General features: G+C 33.6%; 4 protein-coding genes across 9 annotated transcripts in view; all 4 read right to left on the reverse strand.

Moving 5' to 3' along the window:
- Positions 1-801: 801 nt before the first annotated feature.
- Positions 802-8945, reverse strand: LOC111705844 (uncharacterized). Of its 2 annotated transcripts, XR_002766086.1 has the most exons (9): positions 6683-8945; positions 6486-6558; positions 5783-6082; positions 5530-5609; positions 5198-5290; positions 4697-4801; positions 3626-3754; positions 1449-2528; positions 802-1258 (listed from the first exon to the last, which is right to left on the reverse strand). XR_002766086.1 is itself a non-coding variant. In XM_023478524.1 (8 exons), exons 1-8 carry the CDS (start codon positions 8900-8902, stop codon positions 2364-2366), a joined length of 3165 nt encoding a protein of 1054 aa, XP_023334292.1. In that variant the 5' UTR covers positions 8903-8945; the 3' UTR covers positions 802-2363. The 2 variants fall into 2 exon arrangements, 1 of the variants encoding a protein (XP_023334292.1); XM_023478524.1 differs by having other exon boundaries at positions 802-2528.
- Positions 8946-8979: 34 nt separating this feature from the next.
- On the reverse strand, positions 8980-12816 carry LOC111705846 (optic atrophy 3 protein homolog). Of its 4 annotated transcripts, none has more exons than XM_023478528.1 (6): positions 12710-12816; positions 11542-11654; positions 11252-11308; positions 10416-10482; positions 9740-9814; positions 8980-9240 (listed from the first exon to the last, which is right to left on the reverse strand). In XM_023478528.1, exons 1-6 carry the CDS (start codon positions 12793-12795, stop codon positions 9105-9107), a joined length of 534 nt encoding a protein of 177 aa, XP_023334296.1. In that variant the 5' UTR covers positions 12796-12816; the 3' UTR covers positions 8980-9104. The 4 variants fall into 4 exon arrangements, with proteins under 4 accessions (XP_023334296.1, XP_023334298.1, XP_023334297.1 ...); XM_023478530.1 differs by lacking the exon at positions 9740-9814 and adding an exon at positions 10045-10107; XM_023478529.1 differs by lacking the exon at positions 9740-9814 and adding an exon at positions 10045-10107 and having other exon boundaries at positions 9147-9695.
- On the reverse strand, positions 12809-15039 carry LOC111705845 (glutenin, high molecular weight subunit 12). 2 transcript variants are annotated; one of them, XM_023478527.1, is made up of 4 exons: positions 14933-15039; positions 14699-14727; positions 14054-14325; positions 12809-14014 (listed from the first exon to the last, which is right to left on the reverse strand). In XM_023478527.1, the coding sequence occupies exons 1-4, from the start codon at positions 15002-15004 to the stop codon at positions 13449-13451; spliced, it is 939 nt and encodes a 312-aa protein (XP_023334295.1). In that variant the 5' UTR covers positions 15005-15039; the 3' UTR covers positions 12809-13448. The 2 variants fall into 2 exon arrangements, with proteins under 2 accessions (XP_023334295.1, XP_023334293.1); XM_023478525.1 differs by having other exon boundaries at positions 12809-14325.
- A 991-nt stretch (positions 15040-16030) lies between these two features.
- Positions 16031-17185, reverse strand: part of LOC111705852 (RNA/RNP complex-1-interacting phosphatase-like) — a 2346-nt gene continuing 1191 nt past the window's right edge. Inside the window, exon 3 of the mRNA XM_023478544.1 lies at positions 16031-16322. Coding sequence (XP_023334312.1) covers positions 16046-16322 — 277 coding nt within the window. The 3' untranslated portion in view covers positions 16031-16045. The remainder of the gene's footprint in view (positions 16323-17185) is intronic.

Here is a 17185-nt window from a genome sequence, read left to right on the forward strand (position 1 = left end):
TTGATAAGTTTAATCTGAAAAATATTTTGGTTAAATGCAACTCTAGACCGATTGTTGTACTGCAGAATATTTAAGACCAATTAAGTGTTCTAATTACGTATAAATTATGAATTTTATGTAGTTTAAAATTTAATCTTATAATACCATTTATCAAGTATATATTATCTAATTTTCAGAAAACGAGAGGGACCCACATTACAAAAAAATCAAATATTGATAATTTTTTCGTGTACAGTGAGAACTAGAAATTACTCTGGAATAAGACGACTTTAATGGTTTAATTTATGGTTTTAAACAGCTTCCAATGTAAATGAGACACAGCAATTGAACAGTGTTAACAGACTCTTTGACTAAAGAAGTGATTTAATAAGGAAATATCTTCTTATTTCATCGATATCTGATTTTCACTGTATCTCCACTCTGAGACAAGATGAGAAGGTAAATTTGAATCGACTTTAATAAAACCACTTTGTAACATTGTAGCTTTTACAGTTTTAATTTTACGTACAAGATGAGACAAACAAATCTTTCTGGTTTCATATTAATAATTCAAAACGTGTTTGTTCTTCCCAATATCTCTTAAACTAGAAGAGTTATGATTAGAAAATCAGATCTCAGTCAAACTTACAATTTACCCTAGTTTGACGTGCCTCGTGTAAAATGAAAAAATCAAATAAATCTGTTTCACAGTTTTCTGTTTGTTTTTTTTTAAACTGAAGAAACAATTAATTTTTCAACCAAATTAATTCTGTTATAAGAATTACACAAAAACCACTTAATTTTGGTTAAGCAAATACGCAATAAATTAACGCTATATATTCAAGTACATTTCACCAGGTAGTTTACAGTTTACAGGTTCATAGGTTTACATGTTTACAAATATACAAACAAGTTTACAAGTTTAAAGTTGTCCAGGCATACAAACATGTTTTGTTTGCTTGCTCACATGTTTACATATTTTTGTTTCAATATTTTACAAAAATTCATCAATAGATGTTTTAATATTTGTAATCTACATATTTACATCTTAATATTTACAATTCTTAAACATCATTTAAATCCTGGATTTCCATCAATGTAAATTTTGTTTAAAACGCCAAAAAAATCTTTTTAAGAAAATAGAGAACAAAATGTTTCGTTGAGATCTAAAAAATGATATAAAATGTATTCAAAATAATTTTAATCGTTGGGATATAATTACACCAATATTTTATACTGATAAAAGCTCGACAATTTAACGTTTGTTTATAGTACAGTGCTAAACGAATATATCAACACAATTAAGACGACTTCTTATTTAAGTTTTGGTTGTTTACAAGTTTTTTTTGAATTACAAGTTAGCAAGTAATCAAACAGAACCTTTTTTATTTACAAGATATATCAAGAGCTTGATTTAAATCAAAATTGAAATCGAAAGTCGTCTTCATTGTATTGATATAATCGCTTACCTTTGTACAAAACGAATTTTGGGCAAAGGCTGCGGAAAAAACAATAATACATGCCTGATTTAACAGAATTAACTTTAAAAGTGGAAAAAAACATAAGCACAAATACCTTTGTCTTGAAAAACCCATTGTGCAAGTTTTAGGGTCAATCGTTGCACAAATTGTTTTTTTAGTTGTAAGGTGTTAAATGTTCTTTACAGCACAAACTGTTTTCTTTTGTAATGTTAAGTTAGCACGTTATAAATTAACAAGTTAACTTTAATAACAGAAATAGATTAGATCTATCAACTCAATATGTACAAAGTGTAAAATTGGTACAGTACAGAAATACATTACAAAGTTACATTAAGAAGGTTTAGACGTAAACATAACTTTTATTGACCCTCCATTTTTAAAGTGGCATGTCCGATTTACATAAGAACCCTTGAAAGCTTTCTCTGAACAAGAATGTATTAATCCATCATTTAACTTTAATAGTTGATTTTTTTGTGTGGTTTCATTTTTTAAGTAACTTGCACATTCCTGCTTAAGAGACAATGGAAGAACTTGATAAAATTAAACACGCTCATACAAAAAGTTTTAAGGGTACCATAAAATTACAACGACCGCGACAGCACATTTAAGATCAAATAATATTTTACAAGCGCAAGTTAGGTTATGCCGCGCCTATGACACATTTGTTAAGTTCTTAGTGATTCATTTTGAGATATAAGGACACATATTTTTAATGGGCTTTGCCCGATTCCTTAACAATTAAAAACAATCAAGGAAGTTTAGAAACTTTGGTCTGATAAATAAAAAAGGGTCTGAATATTTTATATCCAACCAGTTCAGAAAATGGCATGCAAAAAACGTGGAATTGTTTCAAAATTGGTTCATAATAGGTTTAGAATTCAGAAAATCAGTCTTTCCATTTTCCTAACTGTTGCTATTTGTATTTTTATAAGTTGAAAATACTTCGTCTTTATCGTAGTTTTGTTTCCGATCCAACTCTCCTCCCCCTTCTAGCTCCTGTTGGAGTTTACGCTCTGTTTGTCTCCTATTGGAGAACCAAACCCGAACCGTGCTCTTCTCCAACCCAACCTGGGAAACATCAATATTTTTGAAAAGATGTCAGATCGACATTGTTTTGGACCGTGCACATTAGATGATACCGTTGTAGCGTTACGTCCAGACCGGGTGTTACATTTGGTCCGGGTGAGTGTTACATGTGAAATCCATGTGCAAAATTAATATGAGGGGGAAGGGGGGGGATCAAAAAATCGTATATTAGGAAATTACCGCTGGTTATGTACAAAATTGATAGAACNTTTTTTGACCCCCCCCCCCCCTCCGTTCTATCAATTTTGTACATGGATTTCACATGTAAAACTCACCCGGACCAAATATAACGCCCGGGCCTTATTTAACGTGACACCGGTGATGTTAATAACAGAAAAAATAAAAATAACATGAAATTGATGAATTCAATGACAGAAACAATAAAATAACATGAAAATGATGAATTCAATGACAGAAAAAAAAATAAAAATAACATGAAAATGATGAATTCAATGACAGAAATAATGAAAATAACATGGAAATGATGATGTCAATGACAGAAACAACAGAAATAACATGAAAATGATCATTCAATGAAAGAAATAATGAAAATAACATGGAAATGATACAAGAAAAGAAACAAGCATGAACATTGAAAATAATGTCAAACCAACGACAGATATATTAAGAAAAACAAGCATGAACATTGAACATGATGTCAATTCAACGACAGATATATCAAGAAAAACAAGCATTAACATTGAACATGATGTCAATCCAACGACAGTTATGTTAAGAAAAACCAGCATAAACATTGAACATGATGTCAATTCAACGACAGATAAAATTAAAAAAAAACCATGCAAATGATAATCTCCCTTTCAGAAACCTTAAAATTCGTAAAAACGATGATCATAGAAGAAGTTAAAAAAAAATATGAAAAAGAATCCCTTCCAAAAACGACGAAAACAGCAAATAAGACTGACAGAGCCCAAAAAAGTTAATCTTAAAAATTAACACACCAAAATATTTTATTTAAAATCATAATAAAATAAATTACCATAGAGGTATAGGGATGAATAAAATTTGTAGCAATAAAAATAAATAATAAAAATAAAACTTTTCTTGTTGATTATTACCTTGGCTGCAATTTGTATAATCTTTGCAAGGTTAGGGTTCTGGTCTGACGAGAACTCCTGGTTAAGAACTGATACAGTCTCTTCCGAGAATACTGTTCTTTTTTTTCTTCGCTTTTGCTCCTGTCCGTCCTACACCAGTGATAATATTTTTGTTGATTCAGAATAAAAGAGATAGATATATAGAAGTGTTTTTATTATATTATCTTTAAATTTTTGGCATTTGCCATTTTATGTTGCACACGCATCCCCCGTAAAATTCCAAAACAAAGAGAGGGGGATTGAATTTTGTAGATCCAGAAAAATAATATCTGTGAGATGCCTGCGTAGAGACTGGCAGCTGGTGAGGTCTTAAATGTAAGACATGTGGCCGCAGCGCTCGGCCCCCTTGCATGTCCTAGCCGCAGTGCTCGGCCCCTTAGCATGTCCTAGCCGCAGCGATCGTCCCAGAAAGTGTCTTAACCTAACCTAACCCTAAATAAATACTAATTTCTGGATCTACAAAGTTCAATCCCCCTCTCTCTGTTTTGGAATTTTACGGGGCATGTGCGCGCAACATAAAATGGCAAATGCCTAAATTTTTGGCTAATTTTTGTGATTTTTGTATGACCTGGTGGTTTTGTGCAATCTTATGCCTGAATATTTGCATTTTTAAAATTTTGTTTTTGGTGACATTGTGTGTATTTCTCGCCTGATCTAATAAATATTGTTAACTAATGAATGATCTCCTAGATCTAATTATTGTTTTTATTGCTTTTCCTAAATTGTTTCACTGTGTGTTTTTTCTCTCTTAAAATTGTTACTTTTTTCTTGATAATTATTATTCTTATTGTTTTGTAGTTAATCGTACTGTTTTTTCCTTTAATGTAAGCTATTACTGTGTCCTAAAATTTATTTATTGTTTCTTAAAATAGTTTTTTTAAATAGTTTTTTTTTCTAGATCTCTATTATTTTATATTGTGTTGTGTAGATTTATATTATTTTATGCTTTCTTCATTTCCTTTTTTCTTCGATCATTGATTTTCCTGAAATGTTTTTATTGTTCAAGGTTTGATTTGGTTTGTGAATATTTACCTGAGGAATGTGATGAGAAGATGAAATATCTATTGGTATTCCCAGGCTTTGTTTCTGCTTGATATTACACAACCAACTCTGCAGAATTGGCAACAGTTTCTTTACCTTCCAATATATACAAAAATCAGTATTATTATTCAAAATATTAATAATATAATATTAATACTAATAATAATATTTATACCAATAATAATAATATTTATACTAATTTATTATTAACATTAATATTGATGTCTAATAGGAAAATTAGATTTTGCAAATAACTCATATTTTCGAATACCAACATCCTTGCAACCCAATGCCGCGGACATTTCATATTTCAAAGTATCAATTCTGTTAGATAAAATAGTCTAAATTTGATATATTTTACAACATCAGGTTGCAAAGATATTGGGTTGAAAAATTTGAGAGTGACAACAACTCAGTTCCTTTTTAAGATATAAGAAACATTTTTCTCTCTAGGACGGTTTTGATATCTATCCAGTATCCTGGTATAATCACCTGCAGAGCAGTAATCTCTAGTTTCTCGAACCTACAGATGGTAGACTGGGATACTACTGGACCATCCACACCAGGCTGCAGTGCTAAACCAACCTATAAACAAAATAATAGAGATTATTAAGCTGAGCTGTAGAGAAATGATTAATTCGTCTTTTCTAAAAATAACAATTTTTATCTTCTTCTTACATCGTTCTGTCTGAAAACATTGTTTATTTTAATCCTTCCTAACTCGATGGTCCTCCCCCTTTCCATCCATTCATCTTTTGCTATAAATTGTGCCCCCCCCCCCCCCCCCCTCCCTCCGGTCCTCCTGGTCCTTAACTTACTCTTACCTGTGTCTGTGTTAATCCTAAACTAAGTCTTACAGACTTGAACTCAGCAGCAAACTGTTTAACACGATCAAGATCAATTCCTTAACAATTAATCAAACAATCATTGACATTAATATTAATCAACTTATTAATCATTCATAAACCAATTACTCTAGCAATGAGTAACAAAATACAACATTAATAGTTGTGTTATTTAAAAAAATGAACGACTTAAAATATTATTAAAAACAAGATGATCGGTAAAAGCTCCAACCTTGCATAACCTTCGGTAATCCGGTCTCATCAACTTGGTTCAGCAGAACATCGTCGTCATCTGACCTGATAACAAACGGATCAGAAAAATCCCGTTCTGCTTTAACAGTCAATTGAGGTTTAGTTGGAGGATAGAACTGATTTGTCTGGCAGGAGACAGGTACAGGTGTATCTGAGGAAGAAGGGTTGGAGGAAGGAGATGGTAAAACCGGAGAAGGATAGGACGGTTTCAGGGTTGGAGTAGAGGAAGTTTGATTTAACTTCATGATTGGTAACACTATAGTTTGTACAGAGAACTGTCCTAGAATTAGAGATAGCTCATTATCTAAAACATGATAATAATTTTTTGAATTAATTTAATGGGATCCTCTAAATTGATAGAGAGGCTTGTCCGATTCACAATGGCACCCTTTTGTCTGGTCAAGTAATAAATAGATATCCATTTCAAATGTTGATGTTTATAAGAGTTGATTATCTTCGCATTTCTTGCTTCAGAAACGAAAGAAAAATATCAGAATTAAACAGTTTTCCATAATTTATCAGATATATAAAGGTTTCATGGGGAGTGGGGACCATTGTGGTTAAAGCATGCCTCTCTTTTTTTAAATAGAGGGTCGACTTAATTGACAATTACAGTCACTTTAACTAAACGAAATTAACTTTTAAAATGTAAATAAGAGAATTGTTTAGATTTAGCTAATTTCCTTGTTGTGTAGGTGTGAGAAGCTGGATAGTTTGAATACTACGGTCTTCTGTTAGAGGTGGCAGAACAACAAACTGAAATATAAAGTTAATAATTTGCATATTTTAGTTTTTTTTTTATCTTTTTCACATCCCTCTCCCTCTAAACTTACATTTCAATCTCTACAAGTTAAAGTTACTTTTAGGTTCAGAAACTTACTTGTCCAGGTAGAGGCAGCATCTGGTTGTTAAGAAACTCTTGTCTGAGATCAGGAATATCCATGACAGCACTTTGGATTGGAATTTCAGGTAAATTGTCTGATCCACGTTGCTGGATATTTTCGGAGACAACTTCTTGAGTAGTGTTGGGTTCTTGAAGATTGCTTGAAGCAGCTTCTTGGTCATTGCCAGTGTTAGCATGAATGGTATTTGCGTTATCAGCATCAACAAGATCAGATTCTTCGGATGGATTTCTTGATGAAGAAGCAAGAGAATAATGCCCTTCTTGATGTTCTGACATGAAATAGCTTTGGGATCTTTCTTCAAATGCTCTTCTGAGACTGGAAGGCGAAGAAGGTTCAATGACATCTTGAGAAGGGTAGGGAATCCCTTCTGTTTCGTTATCATCCTTTTCATCAGGTAATTCAGAGACTGGACCTGAGTCTTCAGATTGGTAGCCTGGGGACTCCTCAGCAGAGTATGCTTCAGAATCCTCATGGGAGTCGTTGATTGATTGATTGACAGGTACTTGATTATCACTGGGCGTTGGAGTTAGAGACAACTGCTGAGTATCAGATGATTTAGGTTGATTTAAAATATAGCTTGGAAGAAGAGGATGATTGATATCCACATAACTTTGTAGCCTGGGAGAACTTGGATCAGGATTGGAAAAGGGAAGAGTCGATACCTGAGCTGAAACCAGAGAATTATGAGCTGGAACATATTGAGGTAAAGAATAGGTTCTCTCATAAGACAAAGAGGTCTCAGGGTTCAACTCCCCACTGGAACTGCATTGAGCTTCACGCAAAGATTGACCCTGTTCCAAATGATATTTATGCCCGACTCCTGGAGCATTAAAAGGATTGGATGGATAGAGAGCTCCATTGTAAGAGGTTTGTTGCAAAGAGTTTTGGATGGCTACATGTGTATACAGTTTAGCTCTGGTTTGAAAATTATCTGTACTAGTACCAGTTTTATTTACAGGATTTGAACTAGAGACTGAAGGTTGGTAGGAGTTAGAAGAATGATGCTGTATTGGAACAGTTTGAACCTGGCTCTGGGTATAGTTAGACTCAACATTTAACTGGGATGCGTGGTGAGACACTGATAGATAACTTTGGGTTAGAGATGGCACCGCAGATGAGGAAATGGAATGACTAAGAGGATCATGGTTCTTCTGAATCAGGTTTGGAAAGGATTGATTCTCCGGAGCAAATTGTACTGTGCCAGGATTCTGATAAAAAATCTGATATTGAGAATTATTTGAAGATGAAGATACCAGGACACCTGTTCCCTTAACTTCATGTGAACTATGGTCAGCTATGCCAGATTCTGAATTTGAATTTACCTCGGCAATTTTGCCTGTGAAGTCTTCAGACTGGTAAGTGTATGGTTGCAAGGCTGAGTTCTGTAACATGTTGGAATGGGAGGTGTTAACCATTTTAGGACCAGGGATTGGTGCCTGTCCGCTAACAACTCCACCATCTTGAGCAATATGTTGATTGGGAAGATAGGAAATATGCTGGAATGGAGATAAAGATGAATACTGACTGTAACAGTTTTTATTTTGAGCAATGTCAATGTCCATATTTCTTTGTCCTTGTATGTATTGTCTTTGTGATGGATCAAAAATGGGACCAACATATCCTTGAGATTGATCAAGGACAGGTTGATTGGGATTACGTCCTTGGGTTTGAACAAAGACGGGTTGATTTTGATTATGCCCTTGGTTTTGGACAAAGAATGGGTGTTTTGGATCATGTCCTTGGGTTTGAACAAAGACGGGTTGATTTTGATTATGCCCTTGGTTTTGGACAAAGAATGGTTGTTTTGGATCATGTCCTTGGGTTTGAACAAAGACGGGGTGATTGGGATCTTGTCCTTGGACTTGGAAAACTGATTGGTTGTAACCTTGTGTTGAAATGTATTGGAGTTGGGGTTGCTCTGCAGATTGGAATAAGACGGAATTTTTTAGTCCTTCTTGAGCAAATAAAATTTGTTCTTGAGCATTTGCTGAAATTGGGCGGACTTGAGAGGGAGCAATAATGGTCTGTCCTTGAGGTTGAGTAAATACGTACTGGTTCTGCTTTGGAGCTTGAGAAAAGATTTGTCCATGCTGACCCTGAGGTGATCTGAGATGACCCTGAGGCTGTTGAAGCACAGGTTGACCCCCACCTGGAGCCTGCGCTTGAACAAATTGATTTGTGAATGTTACATTCATGTTTGAGGGGACCGTGATCACATTTTACAACAGTGGTGTTGCTAAGGATAGACCTGGTGACTAGCATTGCATGAATATTCTGAAATAAATAAACTATAAATTCATGTAACACTAGAGTAGACTAAACACAGATTGAGCACCGTATAGTTGGATTAAATAATTTTATTTTTTAACATTCATGTTTATCTTTAAATAAAAAAAATCATAAGTAATGTTGTTCATTCTGTGTATAACATGTAAGACAAATGTACAAATTGACATTTTTCTTAATGCATAAGACAAGTAACAAGCTGTAAAGAAATATTGGTTGTAGCATCTTCTCCGGAATCCAAAAAACACTAAATTTTAGAATTGTCAGAATCAATATAACTAAGTACAGGATTTCCAGAAACTTTTGCAAGTGTAGGGCTTAATTCCAGAAAAAGGGAAGAAATGTATGATAAAAGTAAAGAAAATTGTGCAGGAAAAACTTCTTTGACGACTTATGCAACAAATATGATGTTATAAAAAGAATATTTTATTTTTGTAGTTTCCTACAAACTAAACTTCAACTTTCACATTTCACTTTTAAATCAGACCTTAATTTTTAAAGACACAAAAATGAGAATTAAGTTGAAACACGTGGAGAGATGAATTAAACCTAGGAGATCATGACCCATGAGTCCTAGTTGAATCCTCTTCTATATCACCAGCATGAGAGTATTGGTTCCTATATCTATATATAAGGTTGGATAAGGTTTCTATATCCTGGTTCTGAGTCTGGATAATACGGTTCAAGGATTCTATATTCTCCCTGGATAAAATACATCTCATGATAAAATCTTAATATTAATCAACCTTGTGCAAGGACCAGTGTGGGACCATGGTAGAACACTGTTCAGAGAGAAAACTAAACCGATGTCTGCCCAATGTCTGCGATAAAACGTGACATTTATTGTGGTTCTAATCAAACTTAATTATTACCAAAAGATTTTCAATAATATACGTTTTCTTCAAAAATTCTTCTTCCCCATTCTCCAAAAACCATTCCCCCTCAAGCGTATTATTTTGGACAGAGCGCAATTTTCTTGGAGAAAAATAATCATTTTTTTAAAAGTAAAAATATAAAAAGGGGGGAAATATTTCATGAGATAAATATATCCCTGAGATCCTTGGTCTCCTTGTTTAATCTCTCCTCAACCTCAATCTCCCGGGCCTTGTATTTCCTCAACACACAAATAAAACCGTTTTATAATGTTTAGTTATCTTATTTATTATGTGATAAAAGGGAATGTCTATATAATTTCATAAACCTACTATGAAAATGCCCGGATCACAACGGTACAAGAGTATGGAATAAAAGGGAGACACAAATGATGCAGCCCGCCCTACCATATGATAAAATTATTTAAAGTGTACACTGAATCTCATGTAGAATAATTTCAAGTTTGCATCGATTCTCTGAATATAGAATCATTTAAAGTGTTCACTGATCCTCTTAACATAATTTCGTAAAATTGTTTAATATCCGTTCCTGACTTCGTGCAGTGCAAGTATAGATGCTACACTCATTATTATAAACTCAGCACACAGATTTGAACCTGAAAACAAAAAGTCCAGAAAAATATCTAATTTGATGTAACTTACTATACACAATGTGCAATGTACAGGTTTACGAACAAGGGATGAGACTTCAGAGACGATCGAACGAAATTTGTTAAGACAATTTTCTTGCATTCGGGGTTCCTTGTAGGCTAAAACTGGATTATTTCTGTGCCTAGGCTGTTGGGGACGTCCTACACCCACGGCCAATCTCAGAGTGAAATGTACAGTGTAAATTATGTATTTCTGGGACAAGGGCGGCCTTTGAAAGTTTTCGGGGTTGGGCGGGATATTATTATTTATATAACTTAATTCCTATAATTATTGGGACACCATGTATATATATATATATGTTTATACATGTGTCCCAATAATTATGGGAATTAAGTTACGACTTATCAATCGTCGTTTTTTACTGTGAAAACAATTTTTTTTAATAATTCAATTAAAACTTTTAGTCTAGGGATTTCCGAAAAATGATTTACTATCTTAGCACCTTCAAAATTGATGGAGATTTTAAGAAATCTGTCCAGAACGAAATCTTTCAAATATTAAATATCTTCGTTAATTTTGAAAACATTTACAAAATCTCATATTACGTTCAGTCTTCATTCGATACACACTTAGTCATTTAACAAATATCGGAAATCGAAGATATTATCAATAAGTCTCGTATTTTCCATGTTTATTGGAACACCCTGTATCTACTTTATCTATAAATGTACAAAAGCTACCATGACTGAATTACAAATATTTAAATATAAATACCTAGCTCTATTGCTGCCTTTTCATTAAGTTTTGGAACCTTACTGATTCTAGTTCGCCCTTAAAGGTTCAGAGTGGGGTTACAAAATCAGTGTACCGTGTACAGTTTACTGTACATCGTACAATGATTAGTAAATTTTGCTTAATTAAAAAATCGTTGTAATTATCAAACTGACAACATGGAAAATTTTAGGCGCCGCTTGGAGGAAAATAAGAAATCTTAAATTAAACTCAGTTTACGATAGTAAACATTTTATAAATTAAACTAACATTTATCAAAACCCACTCCGTTCCTATATTCATGACTTTAAACTTGATTTTCGCTTCGTAGAAATGATAAAGATTCGCCGGAGGGAGGCAGATATAAGTCTTAAACCAATTATCTTTCTCCGCCTTTCTAGCTATCCTACAACATTAATATGATCATAATCATAATATTAGAGGGAGTGACCTGCAATATATGGTAGATGCAATGTATTGTGAAGAAATTTTTTAGGATTCATTTGATAAATAGAAAAAGTTTTAATTATGTATAAATACTGAGTTTGAGCGCAAAATCGACTTTCGAAATCATCTATTTGGGTGGTTATGTTGAGAATCGATTTTTGAAAATTATTAAATAACAACGACAAAACTGTGACAAAAATTTTACGGTAAACTAATTAGTTGTTTAGGAACAAGTTGAGAAAATAAAATTAACTGTTATCATCAAAAGTAAGTAATCATATTTAATTATTGGTTTTTGTAATGTCTCACTGTTCAAAAATTTTCAGTAGATTTTCTGGAATTTTTAATGAAAAGACGACATTTGAAGAATTTGTAGAAATCTGCGAACAATTTCGTAAAGAATACGAAATTCAATATAAGAATGAAAAAGAAATAATTGATTCTAACATTGATTTGTTGACAAATTTCTATTGAGAAAAATGTTCCTACTAATTAGTTTACTTGTAGAAATTTTGATACATTTTTCGTCAAACTCAGTAATTATACATTATTAAAACGTTTTTCCATGTCTCAAATGAATCCTAAAAAAATTCTCCGCAACACTACATTCTCAGTTCAACTACCATATATTGCCGGTAACTCCCTAATATTAAAAATATTAACAAAAAGGACACCGACAAGAACAAGAACAAGAACAAGGACGAGAACGAGAACGAGAACGAGAACGAGAACGAGAACGAGAACGAGAACGAGAACGAGAACGAGAACGAGAACGAGAACAAGAACAAGAACAAGAACAAGAACAAGAACAAGAACAAGAACAAGAACAAGAACAAGAACAAGAACAAAAACAAGAATAAGAATAAGAATAATAATAAGAACAAGAACAAGAACAAGAACAAGAACAAGAACAAGAATAAGAATAAGAATAAGAATAAGAACAAGAATTACAAAAACATAACCAATGTCAATAACAATAACAATAAAAATGATAAAAATAATAATATTACAAACCTTGATGCTATCGGTTGTGCCACCTTCTTAACGTACATAAATGCCAGTTTTGACAAGGGGAAGGGCTGGCCACCATGACCGGACATTCATTAACATAAGTCTGAAAAAATATAAAAATAACGGGAATTCATAAGTAAATTGTCAGCACCACATGGCACATCTAGAAAATTTCATATCTCATCGACAAAAATAATATTATGCAATTCTAATAAATGTTTCAAGATTAGAGATACTTTTAATTTTTAAATTCGCCATAAAGGGACTGTTGACATATTTTAAAATAAAATACCATCTTAAAGTGAAGCATTCTCAATTCACAACAGCACCCTTAAACCTTTTTCTGAGCTAAAATAAGCTAAAAAGAACCCAGCAAATAGTTCCCTGGGATGTTAAGAAAGATTAAAATTTCCCTGAATGATAATTGAAGGACTGCACTATGGTTTTTATGAAATAACGTAATAAACTTAGGAATGTCAAAATATTTTTTTTTGCTTTTTTAAAAACGCCCCATAAACCTAAAAAATTTCTTTTGACCCGCGCAGTCCCAAACCCTTTACACTGAAGTAAAATTCAATGAACTTTGAAATTCTGCAAGCTTTTTAACCCAATTGATTCAGACTGAGACTTAATATCAAATCACCCTCTATTATTTGTTAGATTCACAATAGTACCCTTTCATCCTTTTAATGAAGAACTTTTTTTTAGTTGAGTTGAGATGCCGTGTGCAACTTTATTTAGTTTAATCTTTAAACCAATTCACTACTTGGCTGTGACTTTGGTCAGTTTGCCCTCCGCTTGATTCCCTGTTGTATCCGTAGGATTGATATCTGGGATATTCTCCACGACCTCTTCTCTCTCCACCGTATCCATAGGGTTCAAACCCTGGATATCCACCTCTCCCTCGTGCTGAATATCTATAGGCTTCGTATCCAGCAGGATTTCCTTGTGAAGTTCTTGCTTCATCTCTTGGGTATCTTCTATCATTTCCAGCATATCTTCTTTCTTCTCTAGGATATTCTCGGTCACTTCTAGGATATTGCCCCCTTCCACTAAGATATTCTCCACCTACTCTATGATATACGCCTGTTTCTCTAGGATAACGCTCTGCGCCTCTATGATGACCTCGATCACTAGGATATTGCTCTGCGCCTCGATAATGACCTCTATCACTAGGATATCTCTCTGCGCCTCTATAATGACCTCTATCACTAGGATATCTCTCTGCGCCTCTATAATGACCTCTATCACTAGGATATCTCTCTGCGCCTCTATAATGACCTCTATCACTAGGATATCTCTCTGCGCCTCTATAATGACCTCTATCACTAGGATATCTCTCTGCGCCTCTATGAAGACCTCTATCGCTTGAATAGTGTCGGTCTCTGTCTCCATGTCTAGAATTCCTCTCAGTCTCCTGCCCTCCCGGTCCCTCCCCACTTCGTTCTTTACCCTTGTTTTTCCACCGATTTTTCTTCTTATTTTTCTTATTTCCTTGATTCAATTCCTCCTTTCTGTCATCTACTTTCACACCATGGTCTGCTCTGTTCTCTTCCTTCTTATCCCATGTTTCTTTATTCTGTTCATCCATTTTATCTTCATTCTCCCATCCTCGTTCCCTTAATTTGGTATCTTAAAGAAAAAATAATATCCTTCCGTGAAGAAGTATTTATTTACTTCTTCTTTTTCTTCTTCTTGTCTTAAATCTCATCTGATGAGAATTTGGTAAAACCCCCTTAATTTTACAATAGTGGTTGAGTTTAAGCAAAGCAATTGAAAAATCATTAAACAATTTCAAAGTTTTTTTTGTAAAAGTGAAGGGAGGGACTTTGGTTCTAAGATTAAGGGGCGGAGCTGGGGTTCTAAGAGTGAGGGGCGGGGGTATGGTTCTAAGAGAAAGGGGCGGGGCTAGGGTACCAAGAGTTGAGGGGGGGGGGGGTTCATAGAGTAAGAGAGGTTTTTAGAGTGAGGGTAGGAGGCTAGAATTCTAACCTTAGATGCTGAAGATAGTTTTCTCTCTCCTGAGCGGCCAATTATAAATCAGAAATGATTAAAAATATCCTTCATAAATAAAAAATAAAATAGGATTTGGATATTTATTTCCAAAAATTTTAGTTTTTCCTCAATTATTTCTTTTTATCAATAAAATGGATATTCAACCAATGAGTGTAATTATGAGGAATGTAAAGAAAAGTTTAGTATGGACACAACTGTTTAAAATTGTTCCTGTGTATGCCCCCTGGCCTCGTTAAACTCCTTAATAGCATCTTCAGGTTGAATACCCAGCACTTCAACCATATACCTAGATACAATATAATACAGGGTGTCCCATAAAATAATTTAATCGACAAGTTCAAGTATGCACAAATTATATTTTTAGTTTCCTTTATGAAACTCCCTGTAGTGAGGATATTTGAAAACCTTTTTGATTGAACTTGATAAAGAACTAATAAAAAATATGGTATTGTTGTTAAATTTAAGAAAAAAGATTAACAATGGATTTCAAGGGTTAAATTTAACCTAAGCGTTAGTTTAATATTAGTCATTATCATGGAAGGTATTAATTTCATTATTATTTAAAATAATAGTTTATAAGAAGTCTCAGCTCCGTTATTTTTTTTTCAAGTTCACTTTATATACAGGATTATTTTTCAGATCAGTTGAAGTTAATCAGATCTTTGTTGTAATGTTAAAGAGAGATTGATTGTTGGAAGGACTTGTGAGGATTTTTCTGATTTAAATTTACATTTGATATACATATTCAACGTCATCCCTTTGGTCGTATGTCAGAGACTTTGGGGCAATTTTAACCCAGATCTTTGCCATTTTTAAATCTTGCTTGTAAAAGCATATTACCACACGCACCCCTGAACCTCTAGTAAAAGTAATTTCAACCTAAAGTCTGACCGCGTCAACCTTGTTGCACCGGCTAGTCCTATTGAGTGTCTGCATTATTTACCCAATGTAAATGTACAAACTGGGACCGGAAAGATTGACCCGGCTCGGAAATTCAAATTTACTACGGCTTCCCCTGATCAAGCTGTCTGGCAAACATACTTCCTGAACCCTTGTTAATATGTTTTAAACAATTTGCAATATGTTGACCATTTTTGGGTCTTGATGGTCTTTTCCTGCCCGGACATGTGATAATCCTACAAATATTCATTTTCTCCTTCTTAATCACATTAAACCACCATTAAACTTCATAAAAACTTTTTAAAATGAATTCTGGATCAGGTTTTAGGGGTTTACTTGGATTTTGGATCGTCTAATAAAATAATTTTAGGGTAACCCAGCCTCCAAAGTGTCCTCTTTCTCTGGTTAATATTCCAGATATTCTTATGATGTGTAGTGTGTACGTAAATATCTAGTGTGATCTATTGATTTTCTTTCCTTTAAATGACTTTGTAGCGAAATAAATAAAAAACAAATAATAAATACTAAAAAATAATGAAAAAGAATACAACCTATGAGCTTGGAAGGATCCTCTGCCAGAAAAGAATTGACAGATTTAAAGAATTGTTGAATAACTCCATGGTTCGGTATACTGTGCCCCATCGTCATGATTTTTGAATATTTCAAGCCTGCTGCTTCAAGCTCCCGGTAATCATAATATCTAGACGAAAACAAATTTTTATTTTTTGAGAAAAAAATGAAATATCTGTTTCTATAATTTCTTTTAAGATCTAAATTATTCTGTAAAGTAATTTGTTCAAATTGTTCATACATATTAGGTTATTACTTACTAATAAGGGTACTACAATTTATATATAGCGGTTGGCACTTATATCAATACAATGATAACGGCTTCTTATAAATAATGCTTTGATCCCTGACAATCGTTTATCAATTTGAAAGTTTACATGTAAACAACGAGGACTGTTAATTGACAACTTCTCTTTGTGTACTTGTTTGCGTGTCTATACTCTTTAAAAGCTTGATGGAAATCAAAATTGAAAGTCGTCTTCGTTACATTGATATAAACGATGACAACCGCATATATATTTCAGTCTGTACTGTTTGCTAGCTTGTTTATATCAACAAAAAAAACGTTAATTGTCTCACACATGACATTTGGAAAGGTCAATGCTCAGTCAGAACAATTTAATTTTTAAAGGGGATGGTGGAGTTGGCACATTTGATGTAGGGGGGGGGGGCCCTGCCTTCATTTTTGGTTCAAATCTTCCAATTTTTTGGGTGCACGCCTAATTAGGGTTCGAAATTCCTATAATAAAATAAAATTGAACTTTAATGACCTCTAATGACCTCTAATGACCTCTAATGACCTCCACAAATAGAAAATATTTCAACTATGGCTTAATGCATATCAAACGAAAGCTGGGAACCCAAGGAATCCAGTAGCAGCAACAAATCCAGTGTTTGACCTTCTAATGACCTCTTACGACCTCTAATGACCTAAATGACCTCCAAAAATGAAAATGTTGTAACTATGGCTTTATGCATATCAAACGAAAGCTA

Source organism: Eurytemora carolleeae, unplaced genomic scaffold (genome assembly GCF_000591075.1).
Source record: "Eurytemora carolleeae unplaced genomic scaffold, Eaff_2.0 scaffold686, whole genome shotgun sequence".
In the NCBI taxonomy this organism is placed as follows: domain Eukaryota; kingdom Metazoa; phylum Arthropoda; class Copepoda; order Calanoida; family Temoridae; genus Eurytemora; species Eurytemora carolleeae.